The 20,561-nt window shown below is 40.1% G+C and overlaps 1 protein-coding gene across 11 annotated transcripts in view; it reads right to left on the bottom strand.

Moving 5' to 3' along the window:
• The window catches only part of LOC142487903 (vasoactive intestinal polypeptide receptor-like), a 313,067-nt gene extending 294,118 nt beyond the window's left edge, over positions 1-18,949 (bottom strand). For 8 of the 11 annotated variants that reach the window (XM_075587979.1, XM_075587978.1, XM_075587980.1 and 5 more), the window contains exon 1: positions 18,465-18,552. Coding sequence is in view for 3 of the 11 variants with exons in the window: in XM_075587976.1 (XP_075444091.1) it covers positions 18,465-18,549 (85 nt within the window). In the remaining 8 variants the exon portion in view is untranslated. Of the gene's footprint in view, positions 1-18,464 lie in introns of all 11 variants that reach the window. The other 3 variants (XM_075587972.1, XM_075587977.1, XM_075587976.1) reach the window with 1 other exon arrangement.
• Positions 18,950-20,561: the final 1,612 nt, after the last annotated feature.

Below are 20,561 nucleotides of genomic sequence, written 5' to 3'. Positions count from 1 at the left end.
TTAAATTCTGAATTTGATCCGGTATAAAGACCAGGTACAATAAAATAGCTTGTTATCTACATCCTGGAAATAAACTCGGGGGCAAGCTGCCATATTTCCAGTATAGAAAATCTACAAGAACAACTAACTTGCTCATTACTTTGTTTATTCATAGAGCTGATTGGCGGGATTAGGGCACATATCACAATATAGCAATGCAATCCCATGTAGTGGCCCAAAGATCTTTTTTGATAAAACAGGTTCATTGTATTGAATATTGTATGCTGCCCTAAAAATGACCTAATGAAATGTCATGGCAAACTTAATTCATATAAGGCACTTCTATGATATTGAGTCTATTATTCTGGCTAGGACTGCGATTGCCTCATGAAGTTTTGAAGTATTTTTTTTATCTTAAAGTAATTCTACTGTAAACTACTTAATACTAGTTCCAACTTGAATGGTCTATTATTCTGAAGGATCTTTCCATTAGAGACAAAAAGGTATGAATTGGTTTAAAATTATCATGTGCGTAGGTGTGCAGCAATAAAAGTAATATTATTTGCTGCTGCTTAACACATCAAAGTAACTAAATGCACTCATAGGGGGCTATGCACAAAGCAGTGATAAGTGTTTTTTAAGTGAGATAAATGCCTTTATGGCGCAACTTTTTTATCAATGACTGTGTTTTGGTGATAAAAAGCCTTTTAACGGCAGGAGCACACATGGCGCTTCACGGCGCCGCGTGTGGGCGCGCGCCTCTGTCTGCTGGGCGATGTGTGAACATCCCCAGCAGACGGAATGATCCGCGAGAGGGCGGGGGGAGCGAGCGGGCGGGGGAACAAGCGGGCGGGCGGCGGATAAATAAATAATGTAATAATAAATATGTAAGAATAAATAAATAAAATTATAAACCCCGTCCCCGCGGTCACCCGTCCCCCAGCAATTTCAGTAGCCAATCAATGAAAACGTCTGGACATTGATTGGCTGCTGAAACTGATGTCGCGCTGCGGCAGCCTGGGATCACACTTTTGAAAGACTCCAGCTACAGCGGCGACGACGCCGCGCTTAGCAGCCAATGGTAGTTTCAACAATGAACACTACCATTGGCCGCCAGGGGTCGGTGACGAACGCGCGTGCGTACGAAAGCGCGCGCACGTCGTGTAGCGCTGAGTGTGCTCCAGCCCTAAGCACGATACTGCAGTGTTATCACGTCTTTGTGAATCGCGCTGCACACAATATTGCACCATAAAGGCATTTATCTGACTTTAAAACACTTATCACTGCTTTGTGCATCGTCCCCATAGTGAGTGAGAAATACATATTGCAATCATCATATAACTTCTTGGTTCTCAGAAGGGCCTGTAATACACCAGTGTGCTGCTGCAGAAAAGGGATTTGCATAGTCATAACCAGTCCAAATAAAATACAGCAATTCATTTATCTCAGCTCTTCTCAATAGAAGAAAGACTGCACTCACACAACTGCTTTAGCTCCATTATTTTCTGCAAAAATGGACTCAAAATTCAAATGCAACTTATAAAATGTATTTGCTGGATACAGCTCCTTTGCATTTTTAACAAATCCACAAGTTACAGTATGTTGCCTACTTGCTGTGCCATTTTACCTGGTTGGTTCCCAGGGATATTTAAGATATCTATTCCACCATGCACAGCCCAACATACATCTTACATGTGCAACAACAAAAAAATACCAGGTGGCCAACATTGTGACGAAACTCCTTCCTGGGCTGGCGGGAGTATGCGATGCATCAGACAGGACAAATCTTACCCTCACTACATCATACCGTTGTTTCTATTGGTTTGTTTCAGGCAATGTTACTTGTTGGGTGTCATTGAACTCCATTATCTCACGTGTCCTTGAGAAGAAACTGACTGCTCTTTGACATCCATCTGAGGCAAGACATTGACTGGTGTGCTGGTTCTCAAACAGACCTCCAGAAGTTTTTTTAAGGCATTCTTGATGGTCTTTTGATTTTGTTTTTAGATTTACTCGGCCTACTACTGTAACCTGCTTAACATGTTCCAACTTTAATGGTCTATTTAATGGTCTCCTGAATCTCCCTAGTACTACCCATTTTCATCATATCAATACATAGGGGAAATTGAACCTACACCCCAATAAAATAAAAAACTTTTTTTTTGTAAGGTCATATCATTATGTTTAACTCTTTAAGTGCTGGAGCACCCACCAACATAGCGTGGTCACGAGACTGCTTGTGAAAGCGGTCACGTGACTGCGGTGGCCCTTAACCCAGAAACGCAAGAGGAGGAGTCCTTTCGTTCCCTGTGACTTCACTGCAGATCATGTCCTGTGCTCCAAATGCCGGACGCGATCTAACCTGCAGAACAAACGCTTTCCTGGGGCATGACGTAGCCACTTCGTCGCGTGCTCCCCTGGAGTGGCAGATACCACGACATAGTGACTACGTCTTGGCGCACTCAGAGGGTTAATATATAAAAAGTCTAAATATCACTAAAACAATTAAGCGAAGTAATAGCAAGTCATGGTTTTTATCTGCATGTTGTCGGGTTCAATATTTTGCATCTCCCTTTTAATCTATCTATCACTTCTTGTGATGCTATTAATAACAGCAGAAGGAGGTGTATAAAAAGAGTGTGTATTTAAAGCTGTAATCCTGTCCATTTTCACTATTGATTTCATTTACAGAATTTGAGCTGCATGGTCCTACGGACGCGAACAGCGCTATTGTCAGATACTTAGTTAGAGATAGGTAGTGTTAGATGCTGGCGTTCCTGCTACAAATTCAAAGACAGCCACTGGCATTGTCCAATAGATGACATTGCGGCTTCCCACTGGCCTGCCGGACCGAAAAAATGTAGCAGCCATTTTGATTTCCCTAAAGGGAGAAAATATATACTGGCAACTATCTCGGAAACCAGAGCGTGATTCCATGTAAGTGTCTTAGAAACCCTGGAGCTATAGAAATACACGTGGCACGGCCTAGTTAAAATAATAAAAAAAATATGCATTTTTTTTGGAGTAGGCGGGATTGAGACTGCGTTTCTTGCCTTGGGGTTAGAAGTTTGCATGTTGCTAGATAATGTAGTTACATTACAGTATATCTTTCTGTCCTCTGCGATGGGCTAAAAGTTATTTGAAAATATATCGATAGCAAATCATACCTGCACCCTACATAATGTAATATCACCAAAGCGGTAACACTGCAGCTGCTACAGATGCAGCCGCTCCTATGTATCGGCAGCCGCAGAGCATGTAATAGTGCGCTGCCTGGCAAGACTTGACTGTCCATGGTGCAGTGCTTGGCAGGGGGGGAATGGCCCATCAGGATTAACACAGCGGGGGTCCCTGCTTCTGAATGGGACTAGCAGCTTTGTGAATATTACCATTGTATCACCAAAGTGGTAACATTGAAGCTCCTACAGTACTGTAGTTCTACTTTAAAAAAAATGTTATAAATATATATATATATATCATATTTTTAATTCTTAAGAAAATCATATTGATTATATATATTATTATTGATTATATATATAATCATTTTTTTAAGAAAAGAAAAAGAAGTTAAAAAAATAATAATGCAAGAACAATAAACAGTCTGTTAAAAAATATATTAAGAAGTGCACATGCACGAGATATTGGTCCCCATTAATAAAATTCTCATGTTATACAGTATTCCAGTCTCTATACTGCATACAACTATCATTAAGATGGAACAAATAAAGACGATATGAATACCAATCATTGCTTAATAGTGACCACCCTCTTTAAGCCTATGCAAGATAAAAGTTTAGTGTATTGACATTTAATATTGAGTGTTGCTAATGACTGAAATTGCGGCTCAAAGTCTTCCCACTTAAGAATGAAGTTCCCAAAGTATGATTAAAATAGTTCTACTTTATATGATTCGTTTTTTACGTTATTTAGATCAATAAACAGGTTTGCATGTCATTACCCAGAATCCCTGGCTGCAGTGGAAACATTGCATGCTAAAAGATAATGGGGGAAGGCAGGGCTGCAGACCTGTCTGAGACGTTTGAATGTGCACAAAAGTGGTATTTTTATTTAATATAAAACAAGTAAACAGAAACGCAAGCTTTTTAGGATAGCAAGCCATCATGAGTAGGGAATCAGAAATACGTGACTTTTTATTATTAAGGTACCTGGTGCATAATACAGTATGTTAAAAATGAAAATCATTCAAACAAGTGAAATGTACTTATATGGTTTCCACATTGACCAAAGGGAAGAGTTAAGTCAGATAAACGCACCTGCTAAATCCATCTTTCTTAGCAAATATTATATGAGGCTCCTTTTTTAGTAGCTAGAAAACCACTTATGTAGTTTAGATAGCATTTTCTGACTCCCTCCTATTGACATCTTCAATCGTTACAATGCAAACATAAATAGGATTACACAGAGGACGCAAGACTGTTCATTTATGTCACAATACCTTTATATACTGCAGACAAGGAGTAGCCAACTCCAGTTCTCACGAGCTACCAACAGGTCAGGTTGTCAGGATATCACTGCTTCAGCACAGGTGGGTAAATCAGTCCCTGCTTCAGTAAAGGTGGCTCAATTAGTCCCTGCTTTAGCACAGGTTGCTCAGTGGCTCAGTCGGCTGAGCCACTGATTGAGCCACCTGTGCTGAAGCAGGGATATGCTGAAAACCTGACCTGTTGGTAGCTTTTGAGGATTGAAGTTGGCTATTACTGCTGTAGACAGAGATCTGTTACCTAATGAATGCCACATGGGAACACTATAACGTTGCTTTTATAGTGAGCCATCATTTCTAAATACATGAATCTTTTTCCTCATGTTTATTGTCCAACATATTTTCTCTAACCTTAGTGCCTCATCAAAACGTAATCAATGTGATAAAAATAGAAGCTAATGAGAATAACAGCAGAATGCCACCCCGTCAATTCACTATTACAGATTAACATTTTGGAAACCAATAAGTTAGTAAAAGCCTCTTTAAATGCCCTTTCCTTAAAAATGCCAAATCTCAGAGACAAGAAAAAAAGTGGAATATATATATATATATATATAAGCATATGAATAGCACTGTGGATATTCTGAACACATGATACATAAAGCTTGGCCACCTGCAGACGCACTTACCAGAACTCCCTCCTACTGTCTCTGTACGTTCTCCCTACCTACTAATTAGATTGTAAGCTCCTCGGGGCAGGGACTCCTCTTCCTTATTGTTACTTTTATGTCTAAAGCACTTATTCCCATGATCTGTTATTTATATTATCTGTTATTTATTTGATTACCACATGTATTACTACTGTGAAGCGCTATGTACATTAATGGCACTATATAAATAAAGACATACAATACAATATAAATACATATATACACATACACACATACACACATACACACACACACACACATTGTTAAAAACCCTGTTAATCTGTATATGGATCCAGATGAATGACAAATATTGGCTGTTGTGATTATAGTTGTTGAGTTCTTCTTGTGCAGTAGCAAAGTTCTTACGCTTAATGTTAATGCCTTTGCAGCTGTTTTAATGATACGCCTCTATTCTCACTTTTCTATAGCTAATCGCACGAGCTTACACGCTGCGTGGGCAGTCGCACTGTTAAAGGTTAAACCGACGTCTTATTCTCATATGAAAACACGTTTCCACAATAGTGATTGGCTTGAAGCATTTCATCATAATAGTTCATAGTAAAAAGCCCACCACTGGACTGTAAGCTGTTTGGATCTAATTATACTTGTTACACTGCAGTTATTTGTTAATGCGGTCAGACTGATGAATTGCAGGTAAGGCAATTACTATGTATCAGCAATATTATTACTAATATGCACGTATCAGTCTTCTGCTATAGGAACAGCTATAGAATAAATTGGTGCAATTATTGAAAGAAGCAAATTATAGTAACAGTTTGCCTTCTGAGGGGAAAACAACTCCCTTACATGAAATGACAATTCTTCAGATTTAACATTCATTTAAACTCTGGGACCCCTGCTTCCAGAGATCTAGACCTTCATAGGGGGTGACAGTAGATCGCCAAAAGAAACCCCATTTTGTCTGGCTCGCGTTTCATATGTAGATGTAGCAGACGCTATTACTGCGGTGATGCTTATTGCGTTATTTTGCAAACTAATCACGATACTGCAGAGTAACGTGTCCAATAACATCTGTAGTAGCCTCTTATACACACGATTGTCCTCATCTATGAAAGTGAACATTCTCCAAAATAATGGAAAACTGATTCAACATTGGCAAACCATCCACAGGTTCTTCCATTTCCATTATGAATTTGCAGAAGAATAATAGCTTCTGACCCATGTAATTGCCCCTAACCATCTCAGCCCTTCAAATAAATGCCAGAAAATAGCAAATGAGAGAAAACATTGCTACACTGGTCTCTTTAATCTCTGACATTAAAAGTTATCACAATCTATGAGTAATGTGATTTAAAACAAAGGCATCAGCGGACAGGATTTAGGGCCATATTTACTAAGGGGTGCTAAGTCATAAAGCACCTTATTCCTAATTGAATGTATACACTATATGGATCCCATCCAATTAAAAATGTATGCGACATCCGTTTCCAATTTGTGCTAGGATGGCCATCATCTTCGTTAACTAGCCTTCAAATGAAATTACCCTTAAATATATATTAGTTGCTTGGCAACATTGCCCATATCAGCAGAGCAGTAGTAATCATTTTCCATGCAAATATTTGCATGATTGCCGTGTGTGTGTTTTATGTACACTTATCAACCCACTCACTGGGGTTCCATAGAAGAGATAATGGTCTATTGAAAGATTTAGCATTTACAGCTAGGAGCCTCATTGAACTAAATCTTTCTACACGTCGTCCGATAGCTACCAATAGATTGCTCTATCTCTATCTGAACGTCCTGGGGGTGGGGAAGAGGGAATTCCTGGGAATAAAATGGTCCTTTGCATTACATTAATAAGCATGTTATTTTAAGTACTGGGAATATACAGCATATCCGTAGAGTACATTCAACATACACATATTTGCCTAATTTGCATATAACCACATTAACTCGTGCCGCAGCACCGGAGTACCTTAGCACCTCCGGCGCTTGGCGATCATGTGATCGTGGTGTCACTGATGACATTATGGAAGAGGGGGAGTCCTTCTCTTTGGATCCTCAGACAGACAGATCTCGTTCATAGGAGCGCAGAACACGATCTTCTAGAAAATGAGCCATTGGCATGATGTCGCTGCTACATCTTGGGGCCTCTGGGGTGCCAGACCCAGTGATATGGTAACTACGTCAAAAGGCACCCAAGGCGACAAAAGCCACTTCCAAACAATGTTATTTTCTTTTGCCCTCTCACTTACTTTTACTTTTGCCACTTTGGACAATATTTATTACTGTCTATACCAGGTGTGGCCATCTCCAATTCTCAAGTTCCATCAACCGGTCAGGTTTTAAGGATATCCCTGCTTCAGCAGATGTGGCTCAATCAGTGGCACAGTCATTGACTGAGCTTCCTGTGCTGAAACAGGGATATCCTTAAAACCTGACCTGTTGGTGACACTTGAGGACTGGAGTTGGCCACTAGGGGTCTATATGTTTAAATCAGACTAACTGTATAATGCCATGTGGCATAAAATAGCTACGTAAATATGACCCAATGTCAGCACTTTTTCTGTTAGTCTCTCCGTGTCTCTTATCGGAACTGTTGCAGTTTCATTCTTCTTGTCAAAGTATTTGTCTTTTGTTTTGTGTCACTATGTGTGTGTGTATGTTTGTGTGTCTTGAAAAGAATTGAACAAGGAAATTGACATCGTGAAATACGTATTTACTGTCATATAAAAACAGAAGGGAAATAAATAATAATAATAATATGTGTGTAAGTATGTCTAGCTGTGTCCGTGTGTCTGGCTGTATATCTGTCATTCTGGTCCTCTGTAAAATCATCACCTGAACATACTGTACAATGCTCTCATTACTCCCTCATTTGTATGCAGTACAAATTATCATGTTGCGTTTGACAACTTGAAACCACATTGGTTGAAACAAGCATTGTACGAAAATTACACACCTTTCAAGTGATATTTGACGCAGTTAATTTATCCCATCAATTCTATGTATTTTACATAATGTGAGCACAGAGACCCCATTTCCAGCAGTTTCGGAATTCTACAGTAGATGAAACCCCTTCCACAACAAGCAATATAGAAGATGTGCACTAGGGAGGTGTCTCACAAGGTTGCTCTGGAAAACTGAGAAGTCTCTTCATGAGACTTTATGAAGTAGAAGATTATATAGACCCATCTGCTTGGGAAAAATTGAAGTGTGTGGTTTCATAAGCTCTGCACACTTTCATTCACGTGCAACACCTTGTGTACACGCCAAGAGTTCTGAGAAAGCTGCAAACAGTATAATTTATTCTGTAAGGAATATAGATTATGGAAACATGGAATAGTTTACCAGGAGATAGTTACATAGTTACATAGTAGATGAGGTTGAAAAAAGACTTCCGTTCATCAAGTTCAATCTATGCTAAATTTAGACAACAGATACTTTATCCTATAGCTATACTTATTGATCCAGAGAAAGGCAAACAAAAAACCCCATTGAGGGAAATATTAATTCCTTCCTGAATCCAAGAATTGGCAATCGGATTAATCCCTGGATCAACATCCTTCCCATGTATACTTATTTGGTATATCCCTGTATACCTTTCCCATCTAAAAAGATGTCCAAACTTTTTTGAACAAATCTATTGTATCTGCCATCACAGTCTCCATGGGTAATGAATTCCACATTTTAACTGCCCTTACTGTAAAGAACCCTTTCCTTTGTTGCTGGTGAAATTTCCTTTCCTCCAACCTTAAGGGATGGCCCCGAGTCCTTTGTACTGCCCGTGGGATGAATAGTTATTTTGAAAGCTCCTTGTATTGTCCCTGAATATATTTGTATATAGTTATCATATCCCCTCTTAGATGCCTCTTTTCTAATGTAAATAAATCTAATTTAGCTAGCCTCTCCTCATAAGTTAGAATGTCCATCCCCTTTATTAATTTGGTGGCTCTTCTCTGCACTCTCTCTAGTTCCATAATGTCTTTTCTTAGGATTGGTGCCCAAAATTGTACTCCATATTCAAGGTGTGGTCTTACTAATGCTTTGTAAAGGGGCATAATTATGTTTACTTCCCTTCCATCCATTGCCCGTTTGATGCAAGATACGATCTTGTTTGCTTTTGCAGCTACTGCATGACATTGGGCACTATTGCTAAGCCTGCTGTCTACAAGCACTCCTAAATCCTTCTCCATCAAGGATTCCCCCAATATATCTCCATTTAATTTGTAAGTCGACTTTTTATTCTTGCATCCCAAATGCATAACCTTACATTTATCTGTATTAAACCTCATCTGCCATTTACCTGCCCACGTTTCCAGTCTCTCCAAGTCCTTCTGAAGAGAAATTACATCCTGCTCTGATTCTATTACCTTACACAATTTAGTATCATCAGCAAAGATGGAGACTTTGCTCTCGATCCCAACCTCAAGGTCATTAATAAACAAGTTAAAAAGCAGGGGTCCCAGTATCGATCCCTGAGGTACTCCACTCACAACTTTAGCCTAACCTGAAAAAGTTCCATTTATGACAACCCTCTGTTGTCTGTCCTTTAACCAGTTTTCAATCCAGGTGCATATATTATTACTGAGTCCAACTTTCTTTATTTTGTACACCAACCTCTTGTGTGAAACCATATCAAAAGCCTTTGCAAAATCTAAGTAGATCACATCAACGGCATTACCCTGGTCTAGATTCCTACTTACCTCCTCAAAGAAACAAATAAGGTTAGTTTGGCAAGATCTATCCTTCATATATCCATGCTGACTATTACTAATAATTTTATTATCCATTAGGTATTCCTGAATATTATCCCGTATTAAACCTTAAAGTAGTTTCCCTACTATTGAAGTCAGGCTTACAGGTCTGTAATTTCCCGGTTGTGATCTAGCTCCCTTTTTAAATATAGGCACCACATCTGCTTTACGCCAATCTTGTGGTACTGAGCTTGTGGAAATGGAGTCCTTGAATATGAAATATAATGGTTTTGCTATTACTAAGCTTAACTCCTTGAGAACTCTTGGATGTATGCCATCGGGGCCAGGTGCCTTATTAACTTTAATTTTTTCAAGTCGCTTATGAACTTCTTCCTCAGTTAACCAATTGTTTATTAATATGGAGGTTGTGGCTTCCTCCTGCGGCACTACTATTGAACTTGATTCTTCCCTGGTAAACACAGAGGCAAAGGATTTGTTTAATACCTCAGCTTTTTCCTTATCTCCAATAATCTGCCTACCCATCTCACACTGAAAGGGTCCTATATTTTCTTTTCTCATTTTTTTGTTATTAAGGTACTTAAAGAATTTTTTAGGGTTGACCTTACTTTCTATTGCAATCCTTTTTTCATTATCCATTTTTGCTAATTTGATTGCCCTTTTGCAATTTTTGTTACATTCCTTATAATTCTGATACGATGTCTCTGTCCCTTCTGACTTAAAGAATCTAAACGCCTTCCTCTTCTTGTCCATTTCCTCCCCTACCTGTTTATTTAGCCACATTGGTTTTGACTTATTTCTTTTATACTTATTACCCAAGGGTATACACTGATAAGTGTGCTTTTCTAACAATGTTTTAAAGACTGCCTATTTATCTTCTACATTTTTCCCTGCAAAAACATCATCCCATTGTATTACTACTAGATTAGACCTCAGTTTATTAAAATCTGCCTTTCTAAAGTTTAAAGTCTTTGTTGAACCCAAGTAATCTGTTTTTTGATCATTTATTTCAAATGAGACCATGTTATGATCACTGTTACCCAAATGTTCCAGGACTTGAATAGAAAAAGTGGAGAGTGATCCAATGTGTTCCAATGCTACAAATCATATAAAACAAAATGTAATCACTGTCCAGGAATAACTAGGAAATGTCTCAATGCAGGTATAGGATAATAAATGTTAAAGAAATGATGACTTCCAAAGTGGCTATAAAGGTATAGGCACACCAGTCGGGGGTTAAAATGCAAATGTGGACCAGAGGTAGAGAGTAATGAGACCGCAGCCCCACCAGCTATAACTCTATAATAGTGCCGATAATGCTAACCTGACCCGACCGGTAATCCTGCCACCTTATCAGCCGTGATATGCAGTGAAGCAAAATCCCATCCAACCTGTATATGGCACGGGGAATAACAGCTGTTAGAGGACCGGAGAAACGGGGCGCTCCTGCTGAAACTGCAGACGGAAGACCACGACTGCTCCGCTACCTGGCGTGTATGCCAATCCCTCAGCTCACCGATGCGGATGATGTGGGAGCTGCGTCACAGGAGACACCGGCTGCGCTGAACTGGGATCCCGTAGGTAGTGCGCTCAAGCCCATCGATCATACTAGAACTCCCAACCAGAAGGCAACCAGCCGTGCTGTGACCAATACAGATGACGTGGAGACTGTGTCACAGGGCTCACCGGCTGTGCTGTACTGGGGTCCCGATGCAGAACGCTCTAGCCCATAGATCGTCCTGTGTCTGCATCCAGAGGCAATCAGCCGTGCTGTGACCTGGGAAACCGCATGCAGGGTGTTACCGTTGTGCAGATCAGCTGGATACCACCTCCGTTCGATGCTAATGATGATCACCTGTAGCAATTGAGACTGCTGTGTGCTCCATATCAAATAAGTGAATAGAAGTAGGAGGAACTAATGGTCACTACTCCTAGTACCACTACAAGCTTGTAAAATAAAAATATTCTTTATTGCAAAAAAAGGCTGGACATCATAGTAGAACCACTCTGACGCGTTTCATCCCTACATGGGACTTTATCAAAGAGTATATAGTTCAGGAAACAGACATGTCTAATATACATGTGAGCCAAATCTGATTGGACAACTCCAAATCAGACACAGCAGATAACAATGAACACATGGATTGGAAGCAACACATATATTATAATTAACCATATAATAGACTGACAAAAAAGAAAAAAAGAAAAAATTAAAAATATTAAAAACAAAGAACATAATATAATGTCAAGCACAATAATTCTATATAAGAAAAGATAATCATGGAGGAAAACGATCATGGGAGATAGCAATCAATAATGTATTGTTAGTAAAGACAAATAAATGTTCCTGAAATTATTAGAATGCATCATGTAGTGAGCTTGTTCTATTAACACATCATAAGATTACAGAATGCAAAATTAATTTATACAAATAACAGTAATAAAACAATATAATATATTATAATACTCTCCATGCCCTTATAACTACAGAAAATGTTTCAACTCCCAATCAGAGTTCATTCCAAGGGGATGGAGAGTATTAAGAGTATATATCCAATACATTTCTTTCTGATTTAATCGATTCTCCCTATTGCCTCCCCTGGGGTGACGGGGTACGTGTTCAATGGCTGAAAAGGAGAAGTTACCAATACCCCCCCTTGGGCACTGTGAGAAATGTCTGGATACAGGATGGACCAAAATCTTTTCTCTTGATCAAACGAGTGTGTTCAGCTATACGCAACCTAAGACGTCTAATATTGCGTCCCACATATCTGTGGCCGCATGCACATAGAAGAACATATACAACAAAAGATGTATTGCAATTCAAAAAGTTCTTAATATGAAACTTTTTTAAAACCATTAGAGTAAGTTATAAACTTCGCAGGTAATGCATATTGACACATAGAGCAATTCTTCGCACAATTATAAAAACCTTTAGGTATAGTACTAATAGTAGGAGTTCGTAAACTAGAATCAAATAAACTGGGAGAAAGGTGAGAGGCCAAAGTTTTAGCCTTGCAAAAGGTAAATCTAGGGCCACTAGACAATGAGGGACTTGAATACTTGTTATTACTTCTACATTGTTTGATATGACCAAATCCAGAACTGCCCCTCTCCTGGTTGGTTCCTCAATAATTTGGGTCATATAATTGTCTTTAAGCACCCCCAAAAACCTGTTCCCTTTTGTTGTAACGCTAATCTCATTGCCCCAGTCTATGTCTGGATAATTAAAATCCCCCATTATGCAAACATGACCCAGATGTGCTAGAGGCGAATACATTAGGGGAATTACAACATGCTTGAGATAAACAAGGCTATTCAAAGTATGAATTAGATTGTAAGCTCTTCGGGGCAGGGACTCCTTTTCCTACATGTTACTTTTATGTCTGAAGCACTTTGTCCCATCATGTGTTATTTGTATTATTTATATGATTGGCACGTGTATTACTGCTGTGAAGCGCTATGTACATTAATGGCGCTATATATAATAAATAAAGATATACATACACACATACATACCAATGGGGTCTACATTTTCCCAACAAAGAGGAAAATAGGCAGACTACAGTACATAGTTTGGTCAAGTTGTTCTCTTATGTGCTATCAATTTCTATTTTATACTGTATGCAATTGGATTTTATCTTTCTGATATAACTCACCAAAGCATTCCAAAACTGGATTGAAATATTACTTTTTTTTTTACACTTGATTAGTGGCACAGTTGAGAAAAATCCAATATATATATATTCATTTCTGACCCTTTGTACGGTAGTTAATATATATATATGAGGAATACATGGAATTGATACACGTGATGTATAGTTTTTAGTGATTATATTATCATGTGCACAGTTATGAACAAAACACACACACACACACACACACACACACACACACACACACACACACACACACACACACACACACACACACACACACACACACACACACACACACATATATATATCAGAGTCAGAAATGGATAGAGTGAATCCGGGTGCTCAAACAAATGAATGTCCCATATAGTAGATAAAAAAACCGTGGTTTCATTAGAGTACTCTGGAATGCCTTCCTTTATTGAAATGTATAAATCCAATACAATTTGCCTGGAGAATGGTGCCTAGTGACTACCTTGGGTTAATACAGGGGTGCGCAAACTTCTTGACCCTCGCCCCTCTGCCCGGGCGCCGCAGCGTTTGCGCCCCCCCCTCACGAATGACTCGGCGTCAAATTATGTTGCGGGTCATGTGACGTCACGTAATTCTCCGCGTTTCCGTGGCAGAAATTAATGAATTGTAATGTGTACAGTACAGTACTGTGTCAATTTGCAGGTGTTTAAAAAACAGAACACTAAAATGCCATTTTCTGCACTTGATAAAAACGAGTCAACACGCGGTAATGACGCGCCATGACATGGGTATTCCGAGGTATACAACGCGCAGTAATGATGCGCCATGACATGGGTATTCTGAGGTATACAACACGCGGTAACGACGCGCCATGACATGGGTATTCCGAGGTATACAACGCGCAGTAATGATGCGCCATGACATGGGTATTCTGTGGTATACAACACACGGTAATGACGCGCCATGACATGGGTATTTTGTGGTATACAACACGCGGTAATGACGCGCCATGACATGGGTATTCTGAGGTATACAACATGCGGTAATGACGCGCCATGACATGGGTATTCCAAGGTATAAAACACGTGGTAATGACGTGCCAGGACATGGGTATTCCGGGGTATACAACACGCGGTAATGACGCACCATGACATGGGTATTCTGTGGTATACAACACACGGTAATGACGCGCCATGACATGGGTATTTTGTGGTATACAACACGCGGTAATGACGCGCCATGACATGGCTATTCCGAGGTATACAACACACGGTAATGACGCGCCATGACATGGCTATTCCGAGGTATACAGCACGCGGTAATGACATGCCATGACATGGGTATGCCGAGGTATTCAACACGCGGTAATGACGCACCATGACATGGGTATTCCGGGGTATACAACACGCGGTAATGACGCACCATGACATGGGTATTCCGGGGTATACAACACGCGGCAATGATGCGCCATGACATGGGTATTCCGAGGTATACAACACGCGGTAATGACGCACCATGACATGGATATTCCGAGGTATTCAACACGCGGTAATGACGCACCATGACATGGGTATTCCGAGGTATACAACACGCGGTAATGACGCACCATGACATGGATATTCCGAGGTATACAACATGCGGTAATGACGCGCCATGACATGGATATTCCGAGGTATACAACACGCGGTAATTACGCGCCATGACATGGGTATTCCAAGGTATACAACGCGTGATATGTTCCAATAACGGCCGCTGCATCTGTACAGCCATGCTGACACATAAATTAATCTCCTTACTGACACACACTTACTGACACACAGTAAAGCAGTTATGTTGGATAAGATTATAGAAACAGAGTAAGTCGCTTCAGAGTCCTGTTGAATCCTGGAGGAGGTCCTGGGGCGTGCATCTGCGGTGTAGAAGTAGTAGGAACAGGAAGAGAGAAAAACAGAGCACTATCCAATATATAAAATAAGGATCCAGAGGTTGCTACCTCATAAAACAGACTTTATTTGGTCAGACAAAAAACGAACCCCTAAAGAAGTGGGGGACACAATGCGTTTCACTCCTAAGGCACTTTATAATTCATTCTTTAGGGGTTCATTTTTTGTATGACCAAATAAAGTCTGTTTTATGAGGTAGTCCCTCTCTGGATCCTTATTTTATTGTATTGGATTGTGCTCCGTTTTTTCTCTGCTTGTTACTGTTACTGTACAAAGGGCATTATCACATTACAAAGACTACATTACTGAGGTAAAATATCTCTTCCCAGGCTTTGATGCAGCCTTGACCTTTCAGAATTTACAGTTTAGCCATCACACCTATGAATTACAGACTCCATTGACGTCTCTTACCTGAATCCTACCCCCTTATAACACAACATATATCACAATGTATGCATTATACAGCCTCATAAATGTATCCAGCTGTCTCCAATGCCTTTCTCTATCTAGTCATTGTCATTCATATGTGGTGTCAGAAATATCTTGAGATCAAGCATGTTTATAACTTTGCTGTCTACTTTTAATCCTATGAATTGTTCTACCTGATTAGCACTGAACTTTGACAACTCTTACTTGTGTAAATTGAGCTTGGTTGTTTTTTTTTTTTTTTTTACAGAATAATCATTCAAAAGATATATTCCTAATGAGTCACTGAATATCTGTCAAGTACTGTGTGCTGTGGAAATACTCAAGATAAATCAAGTTGCGGGAAATACTTAAGATAATTGTCCAGGAAAGCTACATTTACGTCTAATTGTATGCTTAATAACACCTTGAAAGAAGTATTTATTTCAAGGTTTTTGCTGCTTTTTAATATAACGATGAACAATTAAATGCAGGATGTACATTTTCAGAAACATTGCACACATGTAGCTAGATGATCAGGGCACTCAAACAGCAACCTGTTCCCTGCATGCCATTTAGTAAGAATGTGAATGGTTTATAAATATATACATTAACACTGTGCACTATAAAATTGCATGTGTCAACATTTCAGCTCTGCAGTGCACAGCAATACAGTAAAAGTTTACAACAGCTTGAACACCCTGTAGTTTTATGATAGTGAATGCTCTATTGGACATTGATCTATTCAAACTATGTATCTTACAACAGGCTTTTAACACAAGTTTTCCTTCTGGCAAATTAAACCAAGGCAAAACACTTACACAATAGTAATACACCAGCTCACATATCCTTTTCACAGGTATGGGTTCAGGAGGACTTTCACTGCGGTGTAAACATACTCCAATTAATTCCTCTTCTTAAATAATTAGTAGGAGCCAATCCCAACATGTTTACTCAATGTTATGTGTGTCCTGAATGCATTTTACAGGCTTGGTTTCCTGGTTGCTTATATTATACAGTACGTCTGTACAAATACATACTTATGACACACATGCGTAAAGGGGCATCTTAGTTATCTTATTGATCATAGAAGCCTTTTGTCCTAAAAAAAATATCAAACTCTGTGCCAGGTATATATATATTTATACAACGATCTACCATCTACTTTTCTTTTTCTGCTATCTAAAAAAAACAAGTTCTGTTATAAGTGGTAAACCAAATGCACATCTACAATCAGGTGTTGGGAATGCTTGGTTGTGTCATTGTTTGTATTAGCCTTTGAAAAAGCTATCAAAAAACATGGGTGATAAAATAAATTCTAGTTAAAATGCAAGCAGGTCTCCAGTGACCATGTCTGTTTGAACTTTGTCATGAAAGGCAGAGCTGATGATTTAATATGTGTAAGAGTAATGAGCTCACAGCAAATTAGATTATCACGTACACTACTTCATAAGGATGACTTGTTGATGTCCCCATTTCTTGTGTTTGCTCCCTCACACTGCACACATAACTGATAACCTAGTTGAAACTTGCTACTCGACAGCAGGCAGCAATCAGATAATAGTGTCAACAGGTTTCATGGGCAGCAAAATGAAATAAGCGACAACTGCCTGTGATAGATACCCTGTCCCCGATTCAGCTCAAAAGGCATAATAGTACACAGAGATGACTTCAAGGAAAAACAACCTAATCAGAGGCATACAGGGCATGCAATTTAAATAATACTGTTCCAGCAGAGGACATGATGTTTACTTTGTTTAAGATATTATACAAACAAGTGAAGAATAACTTGCAAAGCATGCAGTGCTCAAGGCAGTCTCAGGGAAAGTTTTACTTTAAATAACTCACGTAAAGGCTTAACAATAGATACAAAACAACGCTTTACATGCCACTTTGTCTCTGAATATAATAACAAAGCAAAACTGTTACATTTCCTATCTGTAGCTTTGACCGTGTCAGTGCTACTGAACTCACAGCACTAGTGTGAAGCCAGGCAGTGTGCCCCTATAGCACGCTGTACTTGGTAAGGGGTGTATATGGGGATGCTGGCACTGGTAGGATATGAAAAGGGGGAATTTATTTGAGAAGAAACTGATAAGCAGAGAGTTAGGAAGAAATGTGGGGGGTTACAATGCAGTTAGAGACACAAATACAGCTTTCAGAGGTAAAAGCACAAGCACCTTTCATTTCACTGGGTTAGATTATCAGCTTTTTACCTCACATTTGGCACACTTTGTGATAATATCCCGTAACACAAACTGGAAGCATACCCAAGTATGATCTCACACTACTACAATCATGCAATGTAAAGCCCTGATCACTTTGCCACTGCAATTTAACGCTATAACAGCCAGAGGGGCATGTAATGCGTTACTGGCCCCTGTGGCAGAGAAATAATTAAGATATTGGTCACAATGATATTTGTGTACTTCACATAATAACGAACGCACTCCTACAAACGCCTGCTCTACTATAGGGTCTTCTTTAACCTCTTAACTGCCAATCAGAATAGTAAGTCAATATCATAATGATCAGGATACAGAATTGATGTAAAAAACATATGATTGGTTTCAAGTTTGTATAACCCCTCTGCAAGGGGGACCCAAAGGCATGTCCATGCAAACGTTTTAAAGCAAGTCTGATATGCAATAGGGTGAATAAAAAGTAATTTGGGTACTTACAGAGGAGATGAAGTAAGACAAAGTCCACATAAAGATGCACTGTTTTATATAACCCATGACTGATATAGTTGGCGGGGTCTCTCATCCACTTCTTAATGTCCTTGAAGATTGCTGTCCTCTTAATTTATAATCTTATTTCATTGAGTTGTTGGTTCCACCCCTCCCCCCCAAAAAAAACAAATTCAGGATTCAGGTGCAGTGCTATTGTATCAGAGTTATTATAGGACGGGGACTGTCACTGTCCCAGGCAGCACCACTTAATTCTTCACTTTTGAACTGAAGTCACTTGGAAATCCCCAAAAAACAATCAGAAGAAAAAAAAAGAAAAGAAACAAGCACAACCCCCCATACAGGGGGAAGTCAGTGATTCCAGAAAAGGATTTGCCGTCTGTAATGAAGAGTGCACACAGTTGCAGAGTATTTGCAATGCACCCTCTTCTCACTCTATCTGCCCATTGCTCTGTACTTTCATTAAGAAAGTCTTGAGGGCAAGTTACACCAGCTTAACCAGCAGACCAATCACGGCTGCGGAGTTAAAGCCACAGTCAACCAGCAGATAGCAAGGGCGGGTCTTGCGTTGTGTGAAGCATTGGGCAGTCAGCAGCAGAAACAGTAACAGTAACAGTAACAGTAAGGGGGATATAGAGCGGGTGTTCTGCAGTCAGCAGCAGAGACAGTAAGGGGGATATAGACCGGGTGCTATGCAGCCAGCAGCAGAGACAGTAAGGGGGATATAGACCGGGTGCTCTGCACTCAGCAGCAGCCGAAACAGTAAGGGGGATATAGAGCGGTGTTCTGCACTCAGCAGCAGCCGAAACAGTAAGGGGGGATATAGAGCGGTGTTCTGCACTCAGCAGCAGAGACAGTAAGGGGGATATAGAGCGGTGTTCTGCACTCAGCAGCAGAGACAGTAAGGGGGATATAGAGCGGGTGTTCTGCAGCAGAGACAGTAAACGTGGGGTATAGAGCGGTGTTCTGCAGTCAGCAGCAGAGACAGTAAGGGGGGTATTGAGCGGTGTTCTGCAGTCAGCAGCAGAGACAGTAAGGGGATATAGACCGGGTGTTCTGCACTCAGCAGCAGAGACAGTAATGGGGATATAGAGCGGGTGTTCTGCAGCAGAGACAGTAAACGGGGGGTATAGAGCGGTGTTCTGCAGTCAGCAGCAGAGACAGTAAGGGGGGTATTGAGCGGTGTTCTGCAGTCAGCAGCAGAGACAGTAAGGGGATATAGACCGGGTGTTCTGCACTCAGCAGCAGCAGAGACAGTAAGGGGATATAGAGCGGGTGTTCTGCAGCCAAGACAGTAAGGGGGATATAGAGCGGTGTTCTGCAGCCAAGACAGTAAGGGGGATATAGAGCGGTGTTCTGCACTCAGCAGCAGCAGAGACAGTAAGGGGGATATAGAGCGGTGTTCTGCACTCAGCAGCAGAGACAGTAAGGGGGATATAAAGCGGGTGAAGGGTTCCAACATGTACTGCAGAAGAGTCCATGTACATACAGATACAGCATTACAAGCAACAAGGCGAAACGATGTGTAACTTTCTTTAGGAAACATTAACTGCAAACGAAAGAAGGGATGAAATATATGCTGAGAATGACATGCAACACACATGCTGCGTGTATTAAACGGGACAGGTAAAGCCATTGTAGACTGTTGTAGGGGATAGTGTAAATGAAGACACATAATAACTGCTGGGAAATGTGACAAGAACACTTAGAATACTGAGAGTCAAATGGTTACATTCAAGGGAGTGGAATGATAACATCATTAAAAGAAGAAACACTTCATACAACATTGAAATCACATTGTTGTAGGCAATGTAGACACACCTATCAGCAGAGTGTACTGTGAGCAGGTGGTGTATGGTCAATGCTGACTGCATTGATATCACCGTTTATAATTAGTAATCTGGGTTTCTTTCTGGGACACAGTATACAGTACATTCTGTGCACTTCGTTTACTTTTAGTGAACACTTCATTTGCTAGGCTGTCACTGCTGCTGTTAATGTTCTGTACTAACTTATGATATAATGTTCATCTTCTGTCAGACTCCTTATTCTCTGTATAAATACATCCCTTCCACACTCCCCTCTAGT

Source organism: Ascaphus truei, chromosome 2 (assembly GCF_040206685.1).
Source record: "Ascaphus truei isolate aAscTru1 chromosome 2, aAscTru1.hap1, whole genome shotgun sequence".
In the NCBI taxonomy this organism is placed as follows: domain Eukaryota; kingdom Metazoa; phylum Chordata; class Amphibia; order Anura; family Ascaphidae; genus Ascaphus; species Ascaphus truei.
This window is presented reverse-complemented; position numbering and strand designations above follow the sequence as displayed.